Source organism: Arvicola amphibius, chromosome 12, assembly GCF_903992535.2.
Source record: "Arvicola amphibius chromosome 12, mArvAmp1.2, whole genome shotgun sequence".
NCBI classification, from domain to species: Eukaryota; Metazoa; Chordata; class Mammalia; order Rodentia; family Cricetidae; genus Arvicola; species Arvicola amphibius.
Window position 1 is genome coordinate 22,492,482 of NC_052058.2, and position 11,377 is coordinate 22,503,858.

Here is an 11,377-nt window from a genome sequence, read left to right on the forward strand (position 1 = left end):
TTTACCTCCTGAGTGCTGAGATTAAAGGCATGTGCCACCATGCCTGGGCCAGAACAAGCTCTTCAGTCTTGCTTGTTACCAGACTGGCCAGGAACTGAACTAGATTCAGCCTCCCTGGGACTGAACACACCTAGCTTCAAAACTCTAAAGCTATTAGTGATTACTTGATATGCATTCTGGGCTGGACACTGCTGCCCTTGGTCCCCCCTCCAGCTGTTTAGCAAACTGCTTGAATTGGGTAGCAGAGAACAGGTGAACAGACAAGGATCCTGGGATAAACTCTCAGAACTAGATTAACTTTGGAGCCATTTTTTGTCCACCTAACAAATTAAATGATTGTAATACTTGATTAAATGTTCTTTATTTGAGGTTTTTCATGTACAAAACACTATAAAGGCTTGTGTAACCCAGCAAGGTGGTCATGAGAAGGGTCACGACCCCTAAGCCTTCTACCTAGCCCTCTCTCTCCAGCCATTCCTTATAGGCCCCAGCATAGTGTCGAGCCCTGTGAAGAAAAGGAGTGTTGAGAGAGGAATAGGTTCCGTAGGCCATCCCCAGTCAGCCCCCAGTCAGCAAGTCTCACGCCTTGTCATACCCTGTGTATCCAAGACCTTGTGCCAGCTGTGTGGCCTGGGAGCCTCGTTTGCCCAGCTGACAGAAGAAAATGAGATTCTTGTCTTCAAGCTTTGGCTTCTCGGCACTGTACAAAGCTCGGAAAGCAGCTGGGTCCATGGTCAAGGCACTTTCCAACTCAGACACTGAGAGAGGACAAAATGGAGAGCCAGTGGCACATTGCGGTTCACAATGTGGGCCTAAAGAGCAGCGTCCTGGCCGGTCTGCAGAGATTGTCCACATATGGTGGCCACCCCCACCCCACCCCAACCTCAAAGGCAAGGAAGAGCCTACCATTGCAGGAAGTTAGGCCAACAATGCAGCCACTTTCTAGATCCTAAGGAGGCAGTAGAGGATCAGGTGGATTAGGGAATCCAGCTCCAGGCAAGCCAAGTATATAGGGGCTGATCTACCCCTCTGGCTGCCTGCTGTTCCCTCAAACTGGATAAGCTAGTTCCACTGCCAGGATCTCCATTCAGCTTTTCTCTAGGGAACCCGAGGGCTGGCTTGAGCAGATATAAGGCCATCTCTATCTCTACCAGCATCATCCCTACCCTGAGTGAGGCCCCTTTAGCTAAGACCAACCAACATGGAGTGTCACTCTGCCAACACAAGAAATCCTATACCAGGGATGTTGAGTGCCCCAGGGATGGTACCAGCTTCTGCCTCTTCCCGAGATCGAACATCGAAGAGCCGGGCCCTGCCTGAGGCTAGGAGTGACCGTAGTTCAGATAACGAGACAGTAGGCACTGAGAAAGACGACAGGAAAGAATCGAGGGCTGGGGGACCACAAGACACCTGTGGCCTGTGCCCTCTCCCTGGGAGCTTCCCAACCCAGTGGTGCTGCGGTCACACCCCTATGCTCCTCTCAGGGACCAGCATACACAGCCCCACTCCCACATCCCAGGTACCCCCATATCCTTCTCGGGTACCTCCAGTCATGGTGCCAGCAGCAACTGTGTGACAGAGACGCAGGAATGCAACCCGCAGCATCTCCCCTCCCTCCCTGAGTCCACAGGGAGACCGGAAATAGAAGCAAAGTGCAGCAGGCACCTGGTTGGCACCCGCAGAGCCCCAGAAGCACCTGCTGGTGACAACTCTAACCAGTCCACACTCGAAACCTTTAAAAACTGCCCAGTGTAGGCCGGAAATGACATCCAGGTTTGGCACAGGTATCAGGACTCTGGGTAATGAGTACAGGACTACTAACACCCCACCCAAAGCTTGACCCAGCCCTCACTGGTCAAAGGGTAACATGCACTTTCCCTTCCCCCAGAGCCCCACAAAAGAAGGAAAACAGACAACTGTGGCTCTAAACAATTTTATCTTAAAAAAAAAAAAAAAAAAGAAAAGAAAAAAGGAAAAAAAATAAAAAGAACCACCCGCAGAAGGGGAAGGCTCTCAGTGAGCCCCTGCCTATCTTTCTCCCTGGCTTCAGAGACTTCTGCAGAGGCCCCAGCTACACACTGGCCCCTCAACTACTCATGGGATAGCAGCCACCTAGCATCCTTCCCCCATCTCTGAATAAGCCTGCTCCCCAGAGTAATCAGGTGCATATCTTAGCTCCTGCTCCAGGGGAAGGAAGAACCAGTAGAAGTGCTAAACCCACAGAGTGTCCACAGACCCTCTGCTGGGCACTCTAAGCAAGCACAAGGCCAGCCCAGATTTAGTGTGTCCAGTGTCCATGGATACGGCACATGCAATGTGCAAAGGAGCACAGTCCCGGGGACTACACAGCGGGAGCAGGCGAGGCTGTCAGGACAGGTCCACTTCGTGTTTCACACCACAAGCCTCAGTTCAGAGACATGCTTGCCAGACTCCCCCTACACGCCAGAAGTCGGCAGTGAAGGGAAGGGGCATGGGGTCAGCCTGTTGCTCCCGGGCTCTGCAGTTCTAGGGCCCAGAGCCCCTGCATCCCCATAGTTAGTTGCTGTCATTCTTGATGACCACCTCTAATCCATGGTGCCGTAACTGAGCTCGTAGTAGCAGGTTCTTGTTTTTAAGATCTTCCACCTGCACAGAAAGGAGGCGGTAGGGGATGGATACTGCTAAGCACAAATTCAGTGTCACACACCCAGTGCCGAGGAGGGCAATGTGAAGTCATTTCTAGGGAATCCAAACTGGGTCAGTGGCTACAGGGCTGCCAAGGGGGCCTGCCCTGGCATTTGTCTGACCTGTTGCCGAAGCACATCGTTGTCTAGCTGCAGCTGATCTAACCCCTGCAATTCTTCCGACAACCGATGGTTGCTCTGCCGCAGCTCCTGGATATAATCACAGGCTTTGGATAGGATTCCACCTTTACTCTGCAAGGCAAAGTCAACAAAATGAGGACAAAGGCTTAACACACCCCGCTTACTGTCCAAGAGCACACTCATACTTCCAGCCTATGTCCCTCAGAATGGTGACTGACAGTCACCTCGGAGAGTACAAGGAAAAGTAGACTGCCATGAGCGCTACTCGCCACCGTTTCTGAAAATAATGCCAGGAGACAGAACGCTAGCCTCCTCCCTGCTACCAGGGCCTTTCCATGACCTGGCCAGACTTGGTGCTCTCCATAGAGCAGTCTGGGATGATTTTGGACAGCTGCACAATCCAGTTGTTGATCTTGTCCCGGCGGCGGCGCTCCACTGTGGGGCAAAGTGGAGGACACAGTGACTCCGTGAAAGGTGAGCAGCCCTGCCCCCCTCACACATCGCTGCAGTTCCCAGATCTACTCAGGTGGCGCCCAGATCTACACCTGGGTACTCCCTACCTTCATTATGCTGAGCCCTGCGTTTCTCATCCCGAGTTGTTCTGGGAGCCTCTGACTTCCTGACAGTAGAGACCAGGGTGACCAGACCAAGTTAAAGATAAACAAGCAAAAAAGACTGTTTAGGGTGAAGAATCACACAATCTTTAGCAGGCATTAAAATCACCCAAAAGGACTAAGGAGAGATAAGGTCACTCACGGGGAATAAGGGTGGGTCCTGGGGGCAATTGAACGCTGGCTCCCTCCCTGCAGTACTTCTTGTGGTGACATCATCACAAAGAACTGACCTGTGAAGGCGTGAGTTAGGTTTTTGTCAGGACCTAGGGCCAGGAGCCTCACCAAGACCTTAGGACCCTTTGAGAACATACTACCATCTGCTGGTAAAGTAGCTCAGACTCACTATATGCCCTGACTTTGCAGGGGGAAGAGGTTCAGACATAGTTTGTCTGTGAAGCCCTGGTTGTCCTGGAACTCATTCTGTAGACCAGGCTGACCTCAAACTCTCCAGCAGCCTGCCTCTGTCTCCCGAGTGCCCGGATTAACAGTGTGTGCGATCACCACCCAGCGACCCTGATCTCAGAATCACTAAGTCAAGTGCTAGGGCCCAGAGCCCCCAGCCACATCCCACAGTAGCCCCTCTAGCTGCCATTCTCACCTGCACTGGGAGGGGTTGCCTGTCCCAGCAGTGCCTCTGAGCCTTGGGTGGTAACGACAGCAGTGGTGCTCCCCGACGTGGTACCCCCTGACCCATCTCCCACTGCCGTGCTGGGAAAGTAAGTATAGTGTGTTTCAGCAGCTGTCCCCTCCGTGTCAACTGCGTCATCACTGGTGAAAGCACCCTGGATCACTGCCTGAGAAGGGAGATGAGAGCAGAGTCCATCAGTCAGGGACATATTCCCACGCTATCACCCTGAAGTTTCTATCCCTTACCAGAAGGAAGGAGAAGCACATGTGGCCAAAGATAGCTATGAATGCAACCCAACACAAAACTATCCTTACTTAAAATATGAATCGTTTAATTCAATTGTGTGAGTCTTTTTTAAGACTTATTTTTATATGTAGGAGTATTTTGCCTGCATGTATGTATGTATGTATGTATGTATGTATGTATGTATGTATGTGTACTATATGTATGTGTTTTGCCCGAGGAGGCAGGAGGATATTTGATACCCTGAAACCAGATGGCTGTGATCCACCATGCAGATATTAAGCACTGAACTCAGGTTCTCTTTAAAGCAAAAAGTGCTCAGACTGCTGCTAACTGCGAAGCCATCTCTCCAGCCCCAACTGCGTTGTTCATGCATGATATGGGCATGATCTTTGTAGATGACAGGGACATGTCTCAATGACAATACTTAAATGACGATTTATAATTTTAATACAAGTTGAAATATACATATAACAAAATTGACTGTAAATTTGTATTAATAAACCAAAGTCCATACCAATGTAATGTATCATTTCTATATTATATTCCCCTTTTCTTAAAAGAGATCAACTATGACCATTAACCATTTATAATTAATCCCCCCCTTTAAATGAAAACAAACATTTATAAACAATCATTTTGGGAATTTGTATTCAGAAGGTTGAATACATCTGAACCTAGTCCTTTGGGTCAAACCACCCAAGATGCATACCACTGTTCCAACCCCACCCCTCCTTCCTATTGGCTCTGTAGTTTCTCTTAGTGCGAAGAGCTCTCTAGTCCTCTCACAGCTTATCCCCCATACCTGGGTCATAGACTGAGTGGCAGGGTAGCCACTAATGGCACCAGTGCCTTCTGTCTGGCCATCCAGCTGCCCTTCAGACACCTGGATCACTCTGTACATCACCTAGAAGCAATGAAGAGGGGTGGGGGTGGGAAGAGAAGACAAGAGTAAGTATCCAGAATCCTAGGCCCTCTCAAAAAGTGCCTCTTGGGCCAGGCAGTGGTGGTGCACGCCTTTAATCCCAACACTCCAATCTCTGTGAGTTCCAGGCCAGCCTGGTCTACAAGAGCTAGTCCCAGGACAGGCTCCAAAGCTATAGAGAAACCCTGTCTCAAAAAACCAAAATAAACAAACAAACAAACAAACAAACAAATAAATAAATAAATAGTGTCTCTTGGATTGAGTCCCAGGGACCTTTCAAAAGCAGATTCAGCTATTTGTCCCTTCTTTCCTCATTTTGAGGCTTTCGCATATCCAGCCCCACACCAACCTCTATCTTCGCCTCCTATTAACATTTCACCCCAATAGTACAATTCCATCTTATTCTCCAAGTCACAGCTCCCCAGATGTGTCCAGGCACCTCCCTTGAGCCCAAGCCCAGGTAACATCTGCAGCCACTTGGACCCCTCCCTTACCTGGCCCCCATTCTCAGTTCGGAAGACGTACTTGACGTTGGGATCGGGGAAAGTGGCAGCTGACTGGATGCTGGCGATAGCTACACTAGTTGGGTCCTCTCCAGTAGCCACTGCACCTAAATTAAAAGAGGCAAAGAGAGACGTAGAGAAAGACAAGATCTCCTGAGTAAACTGGGAGCATGGGGACCATGGGAGAGGGTTGAAGAGGAAGGGAAAGGAGCTCAATAAAATCAATTAAAAAAAAAAAAAGAGGTAAAAAAAGATCTATGAGTTAACTGCCTTTCTCCCTGTTCTACTTGCATGGCATTTAAAAGACCCATGGTACACAGAAGATGGGCCAGTCAGTTGAGGAGGGAGGGAGGCTACAATGGGTGATTGGTCTTGATTTTAGCATTCACCTTCCTGAATCTGCACCGTCCCCTCTTCGGTTTCAGCTGTTTTCTGCTGCCTATTTGTGGTGAAACGAAAACAAAGAGAAGATGTGAGAAGCTCACTGACTTAGTAACATGGCTCCCAAACTCACGCGCATTCACAACAGATGTTAGGTAAGGTTAGATAATGACAGTGTTACTGCCAGGAAACAACAGGTAATTGCTGCCAGTCACGGTGGCGCATGCCCTAAATCTCGGCACTCAGGAGGCAGAGGCAGGCAGATCTCTGTGAATTCCAGGACAGTTAGGGCTATGTAGAGATATAGTCTATCTCAAAAACAAAACGAAATAAACAAACAAACAAACAAAAAAAAAACAAAACTAGTGAACTAAGTGCTTGCTATGCACATAGGATCAGGCTATAATCACTTTTTTTTTTCTTTTTGGGTTTTCAAGAAGGGTTTCTCTGTGTAGTCTTGGTTGTCCTAGAACTTGTTCTGTAGACAAGGCTGGCCCCACACTCAAAGATCAGCCTGTCTTTGTCTCTCCCAAGTACTGAGATTAAAGGCATGCACCACTACCGCCCAATGAGGATACTAATAACAACATATGAACTCAATAATGCTATCTACTTTACAGTTAGAAACTGAATCACAGAGCTGGTAAGTGATGGAGCTGGGGAACCCAAACCCAGTTCTGCCTGAATCTATAAACTCTTAGCCACTCTGCATTCCCCATGGTCATCCTTCTCTCATCCCAGACACCACTTGTCCTTACCCCTTCATCTCTCTGTGAGGGGGCTCATCCGAGGACCTGGTCTCCTTCTGGAAATCTTCGTAGCTCCTGACTGAAAGGTCTGAGTGCTAAATCCTGGTGGAAATTATAGTTAACAGTAAGGCCAGACAACTGAACAGCTTTCCAAGTTCTGGGACCTAGGCTCCAAGAAGACATAGTCAGGAAAATAAGGACAGTCAGTTTCCCCAATTCTGATGGCAAGGGCTGGACTGCAGTGATTGAAAAGCAACTCTCATGAGACACAGTGGCTCACTCCGAGAATCCTAACATTCAAGGGAATGAAACAGGAGGATTGGGGCAAGTTTGAGGCTAGCTTTGGCTACAGAATGAGACATTGGAGAACTAGGTGTGCTTGCCCATGCCTGTAATTCCAATACTTAGGAGGTTGAGGCAAAAGAATTAGGAATTTAAGGCTATCCTGGGTTGCAAAGCAAATCTTAGGCCAGGTTGGGCTCAAAAACAAGCAAATGCACTTAGAATGGAAACCTAAACCTACACAAGAAAGGGGCGCAGCAGTGAGAGCAGGGACGCCGTCGGACCCGTCGTGAGCACCTGTAAATTACAGCACGCCTCGATGGACAGACGAGCAGGAGAGGTAAGGGAATCCCCGGAAGCCGGGTGGCAAACGCAGCAGTGAAGAGACTGTCTCCAACAAGGTAGCAAGGCAAGGACCGACACCCTAAAGTTGTCCTCTGAACCAAAGAGAAAAATCAGGCTGTTAAGATGGCTTAGCGAGCTGGGCAGTAGATGTCCACACCTTTAATCCAGCTCTGGGGAGGTAAAATGAGGCAGGATTGCTGTGAGTTCGAGGCCAGCCTGGGCTACAGGGTGAGTTCCAGGACATCTATTGATGTGGAATATTACATTAACTAGGCAAAGATGTGTTACATTTGTTTATGCTGCATTTGTTTAATTATGTAAAGATGTGTTGCTGTGTCACCTTGCCTGTCTAAGGGACCTGACTGACCGGCCAATAGCTAGGCAGTAGAGGGATATGCAGGGCTGGCAGGCAGATGATAGAATAAGTAGGAAGAGAAATCTAGGCTTGGAGAAGAGAGAATAAGGGAGAAAGAGAGGGACACACCCAGGGTCAGAAGCCAGGCACTGCCAACCAGCCAGACACAGAGGAAAAAGGAAAATAAGATAAAAAGCCCCAAGGCAAAACATAGATGAAGAGAAACAGGTTACTATAAGTTATAAGAGCTAACAAGAAACAAACATAAGCCCCAACATCCACTTCATCTATGATCTGCTGGAGCATGTGAAGGGACCTGACCTGCAGACCCAAAACTGCAGGATCTCCACAACACAGAGCAACAACAGGATAACCAAGAGAAGCTCCAGTGGGAGCCCAGCATCAAGAGCGTAGCAGAAACCAGAGGCCGGGCACCAGACTAATGACTCTCTGCAATGAACACTTGCAAGTGAAGCGATGATACATGGGAAAGGGGTTTACTGTGTGACACAGTACTTACACTGAAGCTTCCACGACGAGATTTTTAATTTTTTCCCTTTTTTCCTCTGAAATTTTATTTGTAGAGGGGTGCAGGGCAGAGGGCGGATTCAAAGGGATAGGGAAATAAGGGGATCAAGAATCATGATGTAAAAGACACACAGAATAATTAAAAAGAAAGTAAAAACAAGCATAAGATAAGACCAAACATTCATAACTTACAATAAATTTCTTTGTCATGATTGGGGGCTGGCAGTCAAAGCCTACTACAATCTAGAGCTACAGAGAAACCTTATCTTGAAAAACCAAGAAAGATTAGAAAGATAAACTCCTGAAAGCTGTGCTCTGACCTCCACAGGTGCACAGACCACAGGCATGTATGTACACACACATACCATAACTTTTTAAAAAGCAACTTTTAAAATAATGTTCTTTGCTCTCTCTATTTTGGTTTTGGTTAAAACTGGGCTTTCTATGTAGCTCTGGATGTCCTGGAACTCACTCTGTAGACCAGGCTGACCTCCAACATAGAAATCCTGCCTGTCTCTGCCTCCCTGAGTGCTGGGATTAAACACATGCACCACCACCGCCTGGCTGTTCCTCCTTAGTCATTCAAACTCCGAGAGGAAGGAGATAATTATACTGGAAGGCTGAGAAATAATGTGTTTCAAGGTGCATTATTGAAGCAATTATGGATTATTACTAAAGCTATTATATTCTGCTATGACAGCAGTTTCAAAGGAATAGCAGGGCCATATTTAGACCACCACTACCAAATAACACCCACCCTGTTCCCTGATGCTGGGTGGTGATGGCACACACCTTTAATTTCCAGCACTCGGGAGGCAGAGGCAGACAGATCTCTGAGTTAAAGGTCAGCCTGGTTTACAGAGTGAGTTCCAGGACTACACTGAGAAACCCTGTCTTGGAAAAACTGAGGAAATTCTAGTCTACACCACACATTTTGGTGCACGCCTTTAGTCCCAGCACTCAGGAGGCAGAGGCAGGTGGATCTCTTTGAGTTCCAATACATCCTGGGCTACATACTGAGTTCCAAGACAGCCAGGGCTCTGTATAGTGAGATCCTCAAAGTGTGAGGATCATCGAAAGTGAGATGTCTCAAAATTAAATAACAACAAAAAAGAAATTCCAGTCCTCAAGTTTAGAAAGGGAAAACCGGAACCTCTTTTTGCCACTGAAAAATCATCAGGAACCCACAAAACCTAGATTTGGCTCTTCAGCACCATTCTACTGTCAGGGCTGTTGGTTTGGGAGAGTCCAGATTTACAGCATCTGTTACAAGCTCTAAAGCCCAAGTGCAACATATTCAATCCTTCTTTATTTTATTCATCAAGACTTCCTGTAGAGAAACACAGTTGCTAAAATGTTGCCATGACAACTCCAAATCAACTAAGCTTCAGGAGGTGGGGGAGAATCCAGGCTCAGGGTTCTGAAGGAGAAAAGACAATGGGGGAGGAATCCATCTACAATGTTTCTGCATTAGAACTCTTGACACCCGGCCAGAGAACCGGAAAAACAAAGAACTGAGCAGACAGATGCCTCCAGAAACAGCTGCACAGCACAACGCAATAAAAATAATCTCAGCAAGAAAGGGCAAGATTTTTGTAAACTCTCTACCAGTAAGATCCTCCAAACCTTGCTATTTCTTAGTTTAGCGGATAACCACCTTTGGAAAGCCCGCGCGCAAAGAAAATGGTAACAATAACAACAACAAAGAGGAACTGAAAGTGAAACTGCCCGCCCAAAGTAATGCTGCAAAAAGAGACAGCGCCAGTGTTTAGGGACCACTAGGTCTCCATCCTCAAACGCCAGGAGGAAGGGCACCTCCGAAGCTAGTTACTTGGCTTGCAGGAGGCGGCAAGGGAGAAGGCCAGGCACAGGAGGTAACTGTATAACCCACAACTGTCAGACAGAGCAACTTCTGAGGCCACCCAGCAACGGCGTTGGGCTACTTACTCAAACCTTGGTTGTACATCCGGAAGCGTTTCCTGAGCATTAAGAATATGTGACACGGAAATCAGCATAGGGTGTTGTGGTTTGCACGCTCAAAAGGCGGGCCCAGCAAACGCCCTCGCCAAGTACGGACGCAAAAGCAAAACAAACAAACAAACAAAAAAGATCAAGTTCCGAAAGAATTCAGGCGCCAGAACCTGGCCGGAGAACGAGGCGTCACCCTGCAGGCCCACCAACTAGTAGGAGGCGCTTAGGGGAGCCGAGCACCCGCCAGGCGCGAGCCCCGAAGCCCGTGCGCTGACCCCGCCGGCCCAGCCTTGCTCGTCCCGCGCCCCGGCTGCTCCGCAGAGGAGACGGGAAAGGACGCCGGGGACCTCTCCAGGCCAGCGGCTGGCAGCTGTGGCCCGCGGCGGGACACCGCGGGAGGGTGAGACGTGTGCACTCCGGCGCGGGGAGCCAGCTCGGCCCACAAAGCAGGGCAGGAGATAAAGAGCTGGCCACGGCCCCCTCCCCCAAAACAAAGGCTGCGTGCCCAGGCGTTGCCTGGCCTGACACAATGAAGCAACACCAAAGCTGCCCCGCCTGGCCGCTCCGCCTCGTCTCCGGACGCCGGCTGGCTCCTAGGCACTCACCGACCCAGGCCGCTTTAGTCGCCAATTTCCCCCGGCAGCGTTCTCCCTCTTTGGATCTAGGTCTCTCCATAGACAGCTGCTCATGCGCAATCGCAGCCTGCGGCCATATTGGTGAGGGGCGGAAGTGTCTCTTCGACCCGCCCAGCCGACCGCTGGGTTCCCAGGACCGCCCTGTTTCCGTTCGCTTCGTACTTCGAGGCGCGCTAAAGCCGGCGTGGGGATGCGAGTTTTTACGGGCCCCGAGGAGGAGCAGTATCCCTGGGGACGTTTCTAGAGTTCCAGCTTTTTCAACAAGAACCAGAAAATAGTCTAAACTGTACTTCCATCTTGGTGCGAGGCGGAGACTTTTTAGTTCCGCTAAAAGGAAGTAAAGGGAGAAACGGCATTCTTCGGCGCCATCTTTAACAAGGGCAATTTGGGACGCCATCTTGGTTCAGGGCATCA

At 49.0% G+C, this 11,377-nt stretch overlaps 2 protein-coding genes across 9 annotated transcripts; both read right to left on the minus strand.

The window, feature by feature from the left end:
- Positions 1-342: 342 nt before the first annotated feature.
- On the minus strand, positions 343-1,858 carry Tstd1 (thiosulfate sulfurtransferase like domain containing 1). 3 transcript variants are annotated; one of them, XM_038349526.1, is made up of 4 exons: positions 1,545-1,858; positions 1,269-1,361; positions 596-758; positions 343-505 (listed from the first exon to the last, which is right to left on the minus strand). In XM_038349526.1, exons 1-4 carry the CDS (start codon positions 1,603-1,605, stop codon positions 454-456), a joined length of 369 nt encoding a protein of 122 aa, XP_038205454.1. In that variant the 5' UTR covers positions 1,606-1,858; the 3' UTR covers positions 343-453. The 3 variants fall into 3 exon arrangements, with proteins under 3 accessions (XP_038205454.1, XP_038205453.1, XP_038205455.1); XM_038349525.1 differs by having other exon boundaries at positions 1,239-1,361; XM_038349527.1 differs by lacking the exon at positions 1,269-1,361.
- Positions 1,859-1,997: 139 nt separating this feature from the next.
- On the minus strand, positions 1,998-11,088 carry Usf1 (upstream transcription factor 1). Of its 6 annotated transcripts, none has more exons than XM_038349518.1 (12): positions 10,934-11,088; positions 7,427-7,566; positions 6,857-6,949; positions 6,107-6,156; positions 5,709-5,824; positions 5,095-5,196; positions 4,017-4,212; positions 3,561-3,648; positions 3,365-3,423; positions 3,145-3,239; positions 2,787-2,915; positions 1,998-2,625 (listed from the first exon to the last, which is right to left on the minus strand). In XM_038349518.1, exons 3-12 carry the CDS (start codon positions 6,862-6,864, stop codon positions 2,536-2,538), a joined length of 933 nt encoding a protein of 310 aa, XP_038205446.1. In that variant the 5' UTR covers positions 6,865-6,949; positions 7,427-7,566; positions 10,934-11,088; the 3' UTR covers positions 1,998-2,535. The 6 variants fall into 6 exon arrangements, with proteins under 6 accessions (XP_038205446.1, XP_038205447.1, XP_038205448.1 ...); XM_038349519.1 differs by having other exon boundaries at positions 7,371-7,566; XM_038349520.1 differs by lacking the exon at positions 10,934-11,088 and adding an exon at positions 10,305-10,911.
- Positions 11,089-11,377: the final 289 nt, after the last annotated feature.

What these genes read in the sequence shown, in the direction of transcription:
- Usf1 (XM_038349518.1), bottom strand. An exon ending in CCACTCAGTCTATGACCCAG is followed by an intron (nt 4,213 to 5,094) that starts GTATGGGGGATA and finishes CTCCCTTCTCAG; the next exon opens with GCAGTGATCCAGGGTGCTTT. An exon ending in GGCAACCCCTCCCAGTGCAG is followed by an intron (nt 3,649 to 4,016) that starts GTGAGAATGGCA and finishes ACGCCTTCACAG; the next exon opens with GTCAGTTCTTTGTGATGATG.
- Tstd1 (XM_038349525.1), bottom strand. Translation starts at nt 1,605, where the DNA reads ATGCTGCGGGTTGCATTCCTGCGTCTCTGTCACACAGTTGCTGCTGGC. An exon ending in TGCTGGCACCATGACTGGAG is followed by an intron (nt 1,362 to 1,544) that starts GTACCCGAGAAG and finishes CGTCTTTCTCAG; the next exon opens with TGCCTACTGTCTCGTTATCT. An exon ending in CAAGGTCTTGGATACACAGG is followed by an intron (nt 506 to 595) that starts GTATGACAAGGC and finishes TTTTCTTCACAG; the next exon opens with GGCTCGACACTATGCTGGGG.